General features: G+C 56.8%; 1 protein-coding gene and 2 non-coding genes across 29 annotated transcripts in view; all 3 read right to left on the bottom strand.

The window, feature by feature from the left end:
- Positions 1–336: 336 nt before the first annotated feature.
- The window catches only part of PRRC2B (proline rich coiled-coil 2B), a 102,366-nt gene continuing 87,557 nt past the window's right edge, over positions 337–15,145 (bottom strand). For 7 of the 27 annotated variants that reach the window (XM_029201994.1, XM_029201996.1, XM_029201998.1 and 4 more), the window contains 7 exons: positions 14,448–14,545; positions 13,379–13,506; positions 12,662–12,902; positions 9,379–9,558; positions 8,728–8,819; positions 6,097–6,178; positions 337–4,884 (listed from right to left, as the gene is read on the bottom strand). In XM_029201994.1, coding sequence (XP_029057827.1) covers positions 4,750–4,884; positions 6,097–6,178; positions 8,728–8,819; positions 9,379–9,558; positions 12,662–12,902; positions 13,379–13,506; positions 14,448–14,545 — 956 coding nt within the window. In that variant the 3' untranslated portion in view covers positions 337–4,749. Of the gene's footprint in view, positions 8,111–8,727; positions 8,820–9,378; positions 9,559–12,661; positions 12,903–13,378; positions 13,507–14,088; positions 14,150–14,447; positions 14,546–15,145 lie in introns of those variants that run through there. The other 20 variants (XM_029201990.1, XM_029201989.1, XM_029201992.1 and 17 more) reach the window with 15 other exon arrangements.
- On the bottom strand, positions 10,165–10,250 carry LOC114884855. Its single transcript, XR_003790923.1, has one exon. It is a non-coding gene; the product is annotated as a small nucleolar RNA SNORD62 (small nucleolar RNA).
- Positions 14,773–14,858, bottom strand: LOC114884854. The gene has a single exon (XR_003790922.1). It is a non-coding gene; the product is annotated as a small nucleolar RNA SNORD62 (small nucleolar RNA).

The raw sequence follows: 15,145 nt of genomic DNA, 5'->3' as shown, positions 1-15,145 counted from the left end.
AAAAGGGACATTAGAAGTGGCAACAAAACACGACAAATCAAATGCTTAACCTCTGACCCACCCACTTCTCATGGGGAGTTGGGGCGCGTGGGGTGAGGAAGGGCAGGGGGCAGGCAGTGCTAACGCCCACCCACTGGGACGATGCACCTTAACCTCGGGTTTCACCCCCTCCTCGCCCTCACATTGCAGTAGGGCACTTCAGCCCAGTCACTCCTATCTTCCACGTAAAAGGAAAACTCTTCCATCTCTAAGTCTCCAGTCAAATGACAGAGTCGAGGGACACACAACCCGACAAAGCATGTTCAGTTTCAGTGGGTTTTGTTTTTTTTTTTTACTTTTTTTTTTTTATTTAAATACGGAGAATTCTTTCGTATGGAAAGAGCTAGTACAATCACATATTTGAAAGGAGAAACCATAGGTACTGAACCGGAGGGAAGGGGGAAGGGTGAGTGTGCCACCATGGCCTGCTGAATCCACGGTTCCATTTCCCATCCAAGGTAAAAGCTCCCCCAAACAACGTAGAAGCAAGCTGCACGCTACACCTTTAGCCATCGTCTGCCCTTTCAAATATCTGGTCTACGTGAAAAGACAGAGAGAGGAAAGGCCAAAATGAGAACAAAAGGAAACAAAACACAACCCTCTCAGGAACAACAACAAAAAAACCCCAAACCCTTATTACTATGCAAGGCATGAGGTCAAAAGCTTGCGAGTACAGTAACCCCTTTACACAATGGAAGAAAGTCATCCACAGAGAGCCTTAACGGGAAGTTCCACTCCGAGGTTTTGTAGCATGCTGAAGACGGGGCCCCGGGGACACTGTACCATCTCGGAGACCACCTAACTGGGATGGAGAAATGGTGAACGGCAGGTTGTAATATCACTAGTCAAATATGCGCTGGTGGTCCCGGTGGAGGGCACGGCTGGGGGACAGAGTGTCTGACCCCAGCACTGAGCCATTCCTGTCCGGGTGATCTGCTCGTCTTAGGTCCAGTTCACTTTTCAAGCAGGAAGAGCCGGCCTTCTGGAAGTCTGCCATTTCCCAGTCATCACAGAGCAGTACAAAGTACAAACAAGTACCCTAGTGTCCTCGGTTGCCGAAGGCCATTTCCAACAGACCTTCTAACCCAGGCTAGCTCTGCAGGAAGGGAAATGGGACAAATGCAGATTCGAGAGGCAACATGCAGCTACTTGGCAGAGGGGAACCACACAGCAGGGAGGGGGCTGCAGCAGTTGGCCACACACTGCCTCCGCAGGCCAGTTCTGGGCGTGGCCGTGCCCTCGTGTGCACCCTTGGCCTCCTCGGCCCTTGACCATCAGTCACCAACCTCATCAACCATCCAGAAAGCAGGTCCAGAAGACAGGAGGGTGAGGGCAGAGCCGGAGAGAACTGATGCCCGTTATTTAATGACAAGATGCCCCAATACCCCCTGGCAGTGGCTGGAATGACCGTGGCTTTGGAACTGGACCAACCAGTTTTTCTGAATGTTCAATAGTCGTACTTTAGTTTTCCCCCGAAGGAACCCAGAGCCAAAAGCGTATGAATCCCATGTTTGAAAACAATAATGATGATGATTAAAAAGGGGAAGCAAAGAGAACCAGACCAAATACACATGCCAAAGAAGTCTTCAGTGGGTGGACAAGGCCACAAGGACACATGAACCCATACTCTCGGATTTTACCCCACTGAGTAACTGATGTTGGACATACTGCAGGATCACTGGCTGCTGAGCAACGGGCTGCACCATCAGTGGGCCAGGGCAAAGCAGCCAGCATGGGAAGGGAGGGTAATTTTAGCAGGCAGAGGCTCAGCGAGAAGACTCTGACACCCCACCCCCACCCCCACCCCCAGCAGCAGGAAAGGTTAAGTGCTAGTCTCCACCTGTTCCCGCCAAAGGCCCAAGGCATTCTGCCAGAGGCCTTGGCATGGACACGCACTCTGAGGATGGGGATTTGAAGGCAAAATATGACCCTAAGTCCTATTACCTTGAGCTTGGCTCTAAAACCACATGAAAAGAGGAGAGAGATTGCACCTTAAGACATCTCTGCACTGAAAACTGCATTTCATCAGACCAAGGAAGGGACGGGGTGTTGGTTGGGCCCAAGGCCTGCCCTCTGCCTCCAGAGTTCAATTTAAAATCTGTATCTCAGCGGGGAAGAGGCTGCAGCTTGGGCACACGAAGGTGGTAAACGCACTGAACTTCACATGCAATTTCCTGGCCTTTCCTGCACAGAATAATTCAGACATTATATATAAATAGAGCAGTGAAACATTTACTTTTTTTCACCTAGACCTACAACATCAATACATATAAATAAATTCTAGTGTTTTCTGTTTTTATTGGGGGGGGGGGGTGGGGAAATACAGGGGTAGAGAAAAGGGCTGGAGAACAGGTGACCCTTTCGTTTTTATTTTTTCTCAAACAGGAAGTACCGTCACTCCGATGGCAGGTTCACCTGAAGCATACAGCTTGAGAGTTTGTAACAGCATCCAGGACTGTCCTGTTCAATTTCAAAATGAGAAAGCCTTTTTTCCTTTTGACAAACAATGTGCACTGGAATTAGGTGTGAGGGGTCTGGCCGTGTTTCTAAGTGTGAGTGTGTGGCCTCTGCAGGGGCGGCTGGAGCGGAGAGGAGCTCAGTCAGGGCGGCTGGGTGCGGGGACGGCAGCTAGGCACTCGTGGGGGAAGGGAGACAAGAGCAGGTGAGCCAGTGGGCAGCCCTTCAAGAAGGGCCTTCCGAGTAAAGAGTCAGCGGATGAAGGAGAGAGAAAAAAAAAAAGCTAGTGAGAAGTAAGGCCTGAGGGTGGAGGCAAGGAGGGGAGTGCTGAACACTATCGATCAAGCAGCGAAGCATCTTTCAAGAAAACCGGCCTCCCCGGATGACGCCGGAGGAGCCCCGCACCCTCTGCCAGGAGGCTGTTGCTCCCCCACTTCCTTAAAGCGGTGAAGAGCAACAAGTGACTTCAGCGGTTCCTAAGGCGCTTCTTTCCCCGTGTTCCACACTGGACAGAGCTTAGAGCCACTGCCCGAGTGACTGTCACACACCTGTGGCGACACTGCGGGTGGACTCTGTGGGGCACGCCCCCGATCGCCTACTGCCCATTCTCCGAGGCAGGTCTTCTCTGGACCCGCCAGCAACGGCAGGTAGATGGCGGGTTAGTTACTCCCAAGAGCGTGAGCAAAACTTCAAATTCCCCCTTGCCTTTCCTTGGAATGACAGAATTTGGGATGATTTCCTTCTAATTCTTATCTTAAAAACAAAAGCCTAGCATAAAATGCCTCACACAGACTCTGACAAGGGCAGCTCTGCAGACTTACGAGGCTACCCAGGCTGTTCTGGGAGTCACCATCAGCCCTGCAACCATCCTCCCCTTGGACACTGCTCTGTCCTTGAAGAGACCCACTGCCCAGCTCAGGCCTCTCTGTCCCCACAGCCTGGGTCTGCTGCTGGGAGCGGAGAAAAGGAAGCCCTCCCAGCAGCCTCCCAGAGCTCACGCCTCTGTCGCAGACCCAACCAAACCCCTGTCCACGCGCTCACGGCCACACGGAGGAAGTGCACGGTCTCTAGTGACAACCGTCCACGCGTCCGTCACCACAGAGGAAGTGCGTGGCTTCCAGTGACGAGCTGTGAGAGAGGTGGAGGGACAGGAGGACCCAGAGACACGGAGGCAGCTCAGGAAGGACGAGGGAAGCTCGGAGGGGAGGGAGCGCGTGGGAAAACATCAGGCCCCGCGGGTGCTGGAGTCCCAGAAGCAGACACTGACGGGGGCTGGTGCTGTCAGTTCGCACCGTCCAGGCCAAACTGGAAAATGCCAGGGCCTTCTATCTCCATGATTCACCTCAGGTGCCCAGCGGTCAGTGTCCCCACCAGTTTTGAAGAGTTCAAGACAGAAATTCTGTGTAATTCTGATGCTAAAAACGGCGTCAACTTCACCGGGCCGGGCCGCCCATTAAGTCGCTGTGGTCACCAGGCCAGCAGCTTCCCGACTAAAACGCCATCCCACCTCCCCTCCCTCCCACCACCGCTTCCCAAGCTCAGGAGCGGTGTCTTAAGTCACCACTTCTTTTTGAAAGTAACCTCAAAGGTTAACCAACCGAGACACAGAGAGCAGGAGAGGAGAGGGCACGTTCCTACACATCACCTCTTAAGGTATCACAGCAGTGATGTATCAAATGAACAGGAGAGAGGTTAAAAGGAAACTACCGCAACAGAAGAGGGATCAGGGAGAGGACGGCAAAGAACATATAAAAGTCCAGCTCTTACAGACGAAGCTTGTGCTTCTCTTTTCCTTTCTCTTTTGTAAAAACCTTTAGCTGCTTTTTAGAACGAAAAGCCTCAACTAAAACGGCCCTGCTGCCAGACCACTGTGCCCGGGGACGGAAAGCGGGGAGGGAAGGAAGCTCGGTGGAGGGCGCCGTGGCCGCCGGAAGCAGGGTGAGGAGGGGAGGGTGGGGTTAATCTGCACGGCACGACGGCTCGGTCACTCCACGGTCGTGGCGCAAAGGAGGCGGGAATGGAGTCATTTGCTTTTTTGTTTTTTTTCATGTTAAAGCCAAGCAGGTCAATGCCACAGATCCACGGGCGCAAGCTGGTTGGACAACGGAGCTTTCAGGAGTGGAGGAGAGCAGGGAGATCTCGCAGTCCGGGCCAGGTCGGTGGACGGTGGATCCACCTGGGAGACTCCCCAGCGTCCGGCGGCAGCGAGGTGGAGGGACGGCAGTCCTTGCGGGCAGGCCAGGCCCAGCATCTTCAGGCCTTGCTCTCCTCCACCTTCACCGCCCGGGGCTTGATGGCTCCAGTTCGCTTCAGCTGGGAAGCGGCTGAAGGGGCCTCCTGCAGCTTCACGGCTCCCAGGCTGGGCTTTTCATCCACTCGTTGTTTTGCCTTTGGACAGACGGACGGGGACAAAGAAAGTTACCCTTACGCAGACACACCTGCCAGGATCCGCGGTCCCACCACCCGCTTCCTGCTCCTGAGTCAGAGGAAAGCCACCCTAAGAAGCCCATCCTTCGGTCGAAGGACCAAACTCAGAAGTGACTGGCCTGGGAAGGACGCTGGCATGAGGCTGCTCTGGTCCCTCCCACGGGCGCTGAGCGCAGTGATTCGGAGCCGCGGGAGGACCTCTGCAGGCGGCACACCCAAGGCCGCTTGGAGGGACCTTTTTCAAATCAGTGCACCCCACGCCCCTCAGAGCTCCCGACTGTGCTGAGGGGGCGCAGGGCCTCTCGCCCAACTTGGTCTCCCAGATCTTCCACCCTCCCCGACTCCCACAGTGTGGAAACCTTTCCCCAAGCCCCTAGTTTGACCTCCAGAGTCGCGGTCAGGGTCCCATCACTCTGCAGCTCTGCACAGTGAGGTGTGTCGCAGAGTGAGCAGCCTGCCTTCGGCCCCTCATACAGTGGGGGGAGCTCTGAAGAAAGCTCTAGAAGCTCAGTCCAAGCAACTCAAAGAGCGACCCTCGGGGAACCAAGTCAGGAGCCGTGAAATGAACAATCAAGCTTCCAGCTCCACCATCCAGGAGCGCTGTTTTACTAACACCCCCCGCCTGACGAGCCTGAGCTCTGGAGCCTGGTCACATTTGAGAGGAGTGAAGAGAACCACGCTGAAGGCCAAGACGCCGAGAGACCCGTCTCGTTATAAAACGGGGAAACGTCATTCCGTCTGGATCCCACCCGGCCAAGACGAGGACGAGACACAGCACTTACGAGGCCAGCACGCGCAGGCACACACGCCAGGCACGCACGCGCACGCACACCCCCGGCTTCTAGAGCTGGCCCACGGGCCTAAGCGGGTCCCAGCGCCTTCACAGCCCAGTGGCTGCGGAGGGAGAGTCCACCTTCCGGCACCACCTCCTCAGAGGAACCCGCACCCTCCCTTCTCTGTGGACAAGGAAGGACCCAGACGCCCGTCCAGAGGAGAAGTGCCTTCTCCAGGGGGGGACTCGGGCTCCCCGGCTCCCACGCCACGCTCTAAGCGCCAGGGCTCGTCTCTCTTTCTAAGAGGAGCACGCAAACGGCTGGACAGTCCCTCCTCTTTTGGCACTTGGAGACGGGCCTAAGCGTCCGGGGCTGGAGGGTCTGGAAAGCCATCTTCTACCTGTTGAACGTAGTGTCCCTGCACAGAGCCCATGTTAACTGCTGATCCAGAGGGCTTCCCACTGGGGCTAGCAGAGCTAGGCCTGAAAAAACCAAAGGAGGGGATGAGAACACACGCATCACCACAGAAACGGAGTCAAGCCTCCAACAGAGGAAACAGACCCAGATAGCCAGAGCGCAGGGGGCGAGGGTGTTGCCACTGGGCCCTGGCACCTCCAACCCAGCTCATGGGGACACACCTGAGGGGCAGAGGCCAGGTCCCCACCACGGGCAGACACTGACCGGTCAAGGCGACAGACGGACACCAACCGTCTCTCAGGTTTGGAGGGTCTAGACCAACATGATGATGCTCCAGACAAAAGGTCTATTAACCTGACACATGAGGGAATTCCCTGGCGGTCCAGTGGTTACGACTCGGTGCTTTTACTGCCGTGGACCCAGGTTCAATCTCTGGTAGGGAAACTAAGATTCCACAAGCCGTGTGGCACAGCAAAAAAAAAAAAAAAAAAATTAAAAAAGAAACAAAAATGAACTTAAACTCCAACAGGAGTTTAGACTTCAAAAAGAAAAGGGAATTTCCTAGCGGTCCAGAGGTTAGGTCTTGGCACTTCCACTGCGGGGGCCTAGGTTCGATCCCTGGTCGGGGAACTAAGATCCTGCAAGCCGCACAGCGCAGCCAAAAAAAAAACCCGAACGAACAAACAAACAAACCTGATACGTGAGTTATGCTGAGTATCTTTCCAGTCTTCTCTTGTGGGGTGGAGGGTAGGGGTGGTAAAGAGAGATACCAAAAGTAACAAAAATGTAGAACATCTTTCTAAATGTGTTCCACCGACCAGACAACTAGCTCCCAGGGATGTTAGTCAGGCGCTACGTGGAAAAAAGATCCTGGGGTCAAAATCATTAGGTAGTTACGTGTGCGAAGTTCTACAGGACTTTCCCCCGGGGGCCACAGGCTGCTCAAGCCCTATGCCGAGGTGCACCCCGACTCCCCAACAAGCCCTCTCGGGCATGCATGCCCCCCCAAGTATCTGACCAGGGAACGCCTTTCTGACAGGGCATGCCTCAGAAGCCCTGTTTCCAGAAAAGTTAGGCAACACTGCACTGTAAAAATATACCAATTTCCCCAACCCCTCTAAGACACCAACAATACAAAGGCTACTAATTAAGGCTTATATTTTGTAAAGATTCTCCAAAGAATAAAGCTGCTGCTGCCATTCCTACAGTGAATGGACACAGGCGACTCTTGTTATGTGAGCGTCCCTTTCCGGATTTGCCTCTGAGGAAGGCTCTGCAGCCAGAGGAGGCTAAAACCTGCCTGGGGCAGCAGGGGATCGACAGCCTCTCTCTATGCTTGAAGCTTCCTTTTTCCTTCCAAATCACACTCATGGTTTGGCGCTGCTGTCCGTGTATATTTTTCTTACAGGTCTGTTATTTTGGCCTATGTGAAAAATATGGTTGGAAAGCAAAACAAAAGTCAAGTCAAGCCGAGAGAGTGAAAGTAAGAACAGGAAAGATAACGGCACGGGGGAAAATTCACAAAAAGCCCTCTCTCGGGAAATGCAGCTGGAGTACGGACTGACGTGACCATGGAGCAGGACTCGGCCTCAACACTCTGAGCGCGATGGGGCAGGGCGGGCGGCCGTGCGGGCAACCTTGCCCTCAGCCACGCCGGCAGCCTCGCGCAGGGCACTGCGGGTCACGCACACCTGTTTTACTTGTGTGCAGACAGGAGGAATCTCCAGGAATCTCCCACACGTAACAAGAGTCGACTGTGCCAACCCTCGGGCCAAGCGCCGTGTGCTGCCTCCCCAGCCGCACGCTTCTCCGCGGGTGAGAGAGCCATCAGAAGCAGACGCTCCCTGACTTTCTAACACGCTAAGTCCTGCTGACCCTTGAGCATCCCGGGTTTGAACTGCATGGGTCCACTTACACGTGGATTGTTTTCAGTAAGCACGTACTACACGATCTGCAGTTGGTTGAATCCTCGGATGCGGAACTGCGGACACGAAGGGCTAAACGTAAAGTTATACTTGAATTTTCAACTGCATGGAGGGTCAGCGCCCCTAACCCCTGTGTTGTTCAACGGTCAACTGTAACTCAACATCGTGACTGATACAAAGCCCCCCTCTGAATCCAGCCAAGGGACCCGGGACAGTTACTGGAGGCGGAGACAGATCCCGAGAAGGCAAAGAAGGTACAGCTCTCGCCCTACGAGCCCAGCAGCAGCAAGCCCTGGTGGAGTCACAAGGCCATTCAAGGGACATGTGGCCCCAGGAGAGGAACCCCCCCCCCCGCCCACTTCCAGGGTATCTGCCCTCTCTGCCAGTGAATCTTTAAGAACACATCTGGTGAGAAAGCTGTTAGTAGGCAGGGTCTGTCCTGACGCTACTGTAACGGGAGCCTTTCCAGAAAGTTCTCCCAACACCAGAGCGTTTTATGATGATGATTAAAGGCAAAGCCGTGCCCCAGAGTTCCTGAGTCTCCTGTGTCCCAGCACTGGAACTCCACGGTGACACACAGGCTGACAAAGGCGACCCAGCCTCAGTGCCCTCGCGCTGCTCTCCCTGGGCCCGCAATTCCACAGCGAGGGCTCAGCTGTGAGCATCCGACCCCCAGGGCGTCTCTTTACCTGTAGGTCTGCGGTGATGGCATGGAGCCTCCTGAAGAAACATTCTGTTTACTGTCGGCAAAGTGGAAGCCCTTCATCTCCATCTGAGAGGACTAAAGACACCGGGAAGTGATGGGCTGTCACTGGAACGCCCTGGGGACAGCTGCCCCCGCCACCAACCACCCTGGGCAGAGCCAGTGGGGGCCACGAGGGCTTCAGGACAGAGAGGCATCTCGTCAAGGAGCGTGCACGCCTGGCCTTCCAGTGCAGGCTGGAGGCAGGAGTGACCATGTGTGTTTGTTCCCTTGGCACAGGTGGGGAGGGCAGACTGTGCACCACCCCTGAGCACTGGCTGCAGTGAACGGGCCCTCTCTGCCCCCGGGAGCTGGCAAGGACTTCGGCCCCCAGACCTCAGCTGCAGGCACCTTCCTCCCTGCCCTGCTCACCCAGGCCTCTTCACGTTGCTAGTAACACGTGACCAGGGCTTCCTGCCACGGGACTGAGAGGACTCGGCAATGAGTGGGCCACCGGCGGTCTGGCGAGGCCCGGAGCCTGCGTCCCAGACCGCCGGCACCCGCCCCCGCAATAGTGGTTCCTGATTGGCCAGAAAGGGTCTCCGAGACAGGAGCCCCACCCCACCCCAGGGCCACAGCAAGACGGAGTCATCCTCACCTCTCTGCTGGTGTTAAGGACCGAAGGCTGGGAGCCGGGTGGGAGCATTCTTCGGGGGGCCCCGACAGAGAGGCTCTGCCCCTGTGACAGCTGGATGGACTGCGGCAGGAGCAGGGGCTGCTGCCCAGAGCCGTACCGAGGCAGGGGCAGCTGGGAGCCAGGCAGCGGCATCGTCAGCTGCTGGACAACAGGGACAGTCAGGGGGAGGACGCCACAAACCACCACTTACATACGCATCCAAGAGCAACCGCGCATCACACTTCACATTCTCATTGCAGATGAAAGGAAGCAAGGCCTTCCCACAGCAGGACAGATCCTGGATAGAACACAGCAGAGATCACCCTAGACTGTATACTCTCAGTGGTAGGGGGCAAGCCTTAGGTGGTGAGAAAAGAACTCGGACGGCTAGAAAATAAGCAGGACAGCTACGGGTGTCAAGTGCGGAAGGCGGGCGGCAAACCCCGTGTGCGTGTTGGGGGGCGGGGGGTGGGGAGAAAGGTCAGGAAAGTCTAGAAGCCTTCTCAGGAAGCAGTGTCCAAGCGAGTCCCAAAAGACGGGAGCTAAACAGGAGGGGTATCCTTGTGCCCCTTCTTGCAGCACAAAAAGGCAAGACTACTTCATGCTCTGCCTCCGAAGGTGACAGAAAACAACTGGGGTCTGGGGTTTAGGGTTCCTGCAGTCTTGGAGCCTTCTGAAGCCTGTTCTCCTGAAGTCCAGAACGAGGTGCGAGAAGGGAAGGAGGTGGGCCAGGAGACCCTCGGGACGGGGCGGGCGGGCCAACTGTGGTCTCTCAGTCACCTTCCTCTTCATCTCCCTGCTACTGAGCCCACAGTGGAGGGTCGGAAGGACCTATTGGAATGGCATCACTGAGATGTGGGGCAGCCGGACCTCAAGGCCCGGGCCCCTCTTTGCGCACAGCTGGGTGCGGGAAGAAGGGAGGGGTGGCTCAGCGTTTCTGGAGCGCTGGCTCGGGGCGCGGTGTGTGAGCCGACGTGAGTCTTAAAGAGGCGCCCTGGCTGCTGTGCTGAGAACAAACTGGCAGCTGAAAGCAGGAGCTGGGCGCAGGAGTGGGGTGGAGGGGAAGAGAAAGGGCCAGACTCTGAATACTTTTCAAAGGTAGGGCTGACGGGATGTGACGAATCAGTGGGGGCGTGGCAGAAGCAGGGATCCAGGGATGCCCCATGCCGGACCTGAGCAGAGATGACGGGCAGCCCACTGGGTCTGAGTTCAGGTCCAGGAGACAGAAATTCGGGAGAACCGGGAAGCGTTGGATTTGGGTCAGGCTTAGAGCCACAGGTCTAGAAAGAGGCCTGAGGATGGCGCCCAGAAGGCACAGCGAGTTACTGCCTGGGGAGGCAACGGGGAAACAGCAAAGGAGACCGGGAAGAGGCCTCAGGGAGGTGGAAGGAAAGCCAGGAACAGTGACTTCGGAACCCAGAGAGCGTGGTTCGGGGGAAGGAGTGACTACTGATGGGTCAGTAGGAGGAGGATGAAGAACCGTCAGGTTCAGTAACGTGGAATCTACCGGTGTCCCTAAAGAAGTGTTCTGTTTCTTAAAAAACGAGGAAAGGCCGGGCTGCCTGGGGATGTGGCAGAAGGGACCCTCACAGCCGGACGGCAGCACCTCTACGTGCTGATGGAGGGAAGAGGACGCTAGCTGGAGCAGCTCCCAGGCGGGTGGAGAGGATGGGCTGCCCGCTCTCACCCCAGGGCCCCTCGCAGGCTCGGAGACGTGGCGCTGGGAGCTTGCAGATGTTCTCTTTTCCTCGTTACGACTCATTTCTTTGGCGACACAGGATGCAAAATCACGGTGGGGGGAGAAGGCAATGAGGAGGGTGGGGAGGTGCCCAAACGTTGGCTTTCCAGAGGGCGGCTGTATTTAACCTGAATCCAGTCTGACGGGGTCGGTTTCCCTCCAGCCTCAGGAAGCGGGGCAGAGGCGGGCCAGGGTTTAACCCAGGTGAGCACAGGGAGGGAAGGGCGGGGCGGAGCTGAGTGCAAATGACAAGGAGCTGAGGACTCCCCTGGCGGTCCAGTGGTTAGGACTCCACGCTTCCACTGCAGGGGGCACGGGTTCGATCCCTGGTTGGGGAACTAAGATCCTGCATGCCACGGCGCGGTCAAAAAGCCAAAAAAGACTAGGAAGGTGTCTGCGGCTCTGCTGAAGGGGGCGGGGGGCAGGGATGGGGGAGGGAGAATTAAAAGGTGGCTGGACGTGGGTCACTAGAGGGAGGAAGGGAGAAAAGTCAGAGGTGGTGAGCAGGTAGGACCCTTCGGCCCGAGACCAGGGGAGAGGTACAGCGACTGGCAGTGACCAGTCCAGACTGGAGGCAAGCAGGCACTGGTGGTAAGGCTGTGGAACTGGGGGCAGAGACCTGGGGGTGAGGGGTCACCTACAGAGACACCAAAACCCCTGAGAACTACAACGGGAGACGTGCTGGAGACTAAGCCACGGGCCAAAGGAGGGGAGTGACCCTCAGAACCGTCTAATGCACCCACGGGTCGGGGGGAGGAGGATGTGGGACCGGATACGGACTCAGCAGCGTGGTGCCCGTGGCACACGGGGGCCAGCGGGGGTACAGTCTACGGGGTGGGCTCCAAAGCCAGGGTGTGAGGGGCAGGCAGGGAGAGTGGCCTCGAAGCACGCGTGTGCACGCAGAGGAGACACGCAGCCAGCCCCACGGCCACAGCAGGAGGGCAGAGAGGCTGCAGGAGAAGCGGCGCCCTCGCTCTCGGGGAAAGCCCAGTCTCGGGACTGCTCACAGGAGGCGGAGCAGCTGGCCCTGGTCTGGCAGCCCAAGGACTGGTGGCAGTGGCTACAAGCAGCATGTAAGTCAGTGAGCATCACGAGGCAGATACAAGGGGAAACGATCATGAAGAAAAGAGACCTAGGGCTTCCCTGGTGGCGCAGTGCTCAAGAATCCGCCTGCCAATGCAGGGGACACGGGTTCGAGCCCTGGTCTGGGAAGATCCCACATGCGGCGGAGCAACTAAGCCCGTGTGCCACGGCTACTGAGCCTGTGCTCTAGAGCCCGCGTGCCCCAACTACTGAAGCCCACGCACCTAGAGCCTGTGCTCCGCAGCAAGAGAAGCCACCACAATGAGAAGCCCGCACACTGCAACCAAGAGTAGCCCCCGCTCATCACAACTAAAGAAAGACCACGCGCAGCAACTAGGACCCAACACAACCAAAAATAAATAAACAAATAAAACTAAGAAAAAAAGAAAAAAAAAAAAGAAAAGAGACCTAGTGTTCTGAGGTGGGAGTGAGTGAATTCCTGACCTGCGGGAGCTGGGAGTCCAACATCTGGGAGGCGCCGAGCCCGGCGGCCGGGCCGAGCTGGCCCTCGTAGACCAGGGCTTGGTTTCCACTCATGGGCTGGTAGGGCGAGCCGGACTGGGGCTTCACCATCTCTAAGGGCTGCATGCCTGGGAACGCCGAGTAGGGGGGCTTCAAGGCTGTGCCTCCGGAGAGGATCATGGTGCTGGGCGGCGACAGGCTGGGGTGCATATACACCTGAGATCTGCAAAAGCCAGAGAGACGGTCGGGGCAGGTGCACGACTGCACCAGCTGATCTCACGTGTGGGCACGCCTCAGAATCCCCGCAGGGCTCGTCGCTCCAACACAGGCTGTCGGCTCACCCCCAGGGATTCTGACTCAGAAGGTCTGGGATGGGCCCTGAGAACTTGCACTTAAACAAACTCCTAGACGGTGCTGCTGGTCTCGGGCCCACGGTTTGAGCATCACTGGATTAAACAGACAGCACAGAGCAGGAGACACTGAAAGAGTGGGCCAGAGGCGCAAGGTGCGGCGAGGCGGGAGAGCAGGGAGGGGCCGGAGGACACAGAGAGCAAGGGCAAGGCCGGGCCACACCCCGCCCACACCCGCCCCCAAGCGGGGCAGTGCAGAGCAGCAGCCAGCAAAGGGAAAAGGCCCACAGGCCGGGAAGGTGGAAAGCCCTGTTGTGAGCTGCCAGCCCCCCAAGTCCTGGCGTCTCACCTGAAGGGCTGTAAGGAGCTGAAGATCTCCTGAGACTGGGAGACGGGGAGCCCGCCCCTCAGCCCGAGCTGGGCTTGAGCTTGCAGAGACGTGTGAAGGGAAATCGGGATCTGCTGGGCAGCGGCAGCCTGTGGACGGCGGGCCAGGCCATCACCGTGCTGCCCTCCAGGCTGACGCTCACCCCCCCCCCCCCCCCCCCCCCCCCCCCCTCCACGGGCAGCCAACACCGCCCACGATGCAAACTCATGTCCTGCCTGTGCTTCCTTCACTCTTGGGAGAAAGCAGAAAACTGGCAGCAATCCCAAACCAGGGCACATCCCTATACTGGATTCTGTACAGTGGTGGGAACACTGGCTACACGTATCAACAGAGGTGGGTTTCAGAAACGCAACAGTGGATGGAAAATGTGTGTGAAGAAGAAGAACACGTGCAGTATGATCCAGTTACGCGAAGAACAAGGTCTTGCAAAACCAAACAACGTAATACTTAAGAATATGTTATGAACAGAGATCAGGACAGGCCAAGTCCTCTGTCCCAAAAACAGCACTTCATCCTGGTCTGTGCGGGCACACGGGTCGGTGGGGCTGCAGGACGATTAGGAAGGCCCAGCACCAGCTTCAGGAGGAAGACTTCCAAAAAGCACCCCCTCTCGGCACAGAAAGTATGCCAATTCTGCATAAAAACAAACACCTGCTCGCTTCTACAACTACCTCTTTCTAACGCATCCATGCCTGGGAGTCTAGGCCTTTCTTCTCTTCATCAGAAGGATACCTGATCACCAAAGAGAATTCCGTTTCAGTGAATTCCCCAGCTAGGGCACAGGAGCGCTTCGAGAAGGGAAAGCTAAGCAGAGTCTGGAGCACTCAGCTCCATCCTCCTCCTCGTCTCTCGAGTACTCATCCAGTAAATACTGACTGGCTGCCATACGTGCCAGGTACTGAGCGGTAACGCGAGGGGCACAAAAAGTGAGACACACCACGGACAAATAAATGAAGAAGGCAGGTAACTACGCCGTGTGCTGCACCCCTCCCCCACCCCCCCGCGGGGCCACCTGGCTCGCCGTCATCACCTGTTGGTAACTCTGCTGCTGAGGTATCGTCTGAGGAACCAGCCGGGGCTGACTTGCAAACACATGGCCATCCAGGTAGAGAGGTGGCAGGTGGTTGCCTGGAAACAGAATCCGAGGGGGGGAAACAGGATCAAGTCTCACTGTTCCAGAAGGTGCTGGGAATCAGTGGGAGGAGGGAGTGTGTGCACTGCTGACCCTGTGCTCCTGCGTGGCCCAGGGCCCAGGAAGAGGGGCTGGCTGCAGCCTGCCTTTCCCACCTCACCCATTTACCCACGGCCCCGCACACAGGGGCCAGGGGGTTCGTTATAAAGGAAGGCTGCCTGGGTCTCTCAGTCACCTTCCTCTTCATCTCCCTGCTATCGAGTCCACAGTGGAGGGTCAGAAGGATCTATTGGAATTACATCACTGAGACTTTGGCAGCCAGGCCCTCAAAACCCCCACAGGCTCCCTTGGGGCACCAACACAGTGATGAGGATGGTGACAGGATAAAATTGGGCTCAGCTGATACAAAGCACTTCCCAGACGCGAGCTCGTCTCACTGGCGTGGCGACCCCACCCAGGGCTGCCATCACCCTGTGTGATGTCGCGGAGGAGGGGGCACAGCTCAGAGAGCTGCTCATGCGGCACGGTCGGACCCAAAGCCAAGTCTCTGATCAGATCCCTCTGCAGGAGGTGGAAGAGCCTCACCAAAGTCGCAC

The sequence above is a fragment of the Monodon monoceros genome, unplaced genomic scaffold (assembly GCF_005190385.1).
Source record: "Monodon monoceros isolate NGI ecotype Baffin Bay Population unplaced genomic scaffold, NGI_Narwhal_1 Super_Scaffold_5, whole genome shotgun sequence".
Lineage (NCBI taxonomy): Eukaryota > Metazoa > Chordata > Mammalia > Artiodactyla > Monodontidae > Monodon > Monodon monoceros.
Note: the sequence above shows the minus strand (reverse complement) of the source record. Positions and strands in the feature narration are given on the sequence as shown.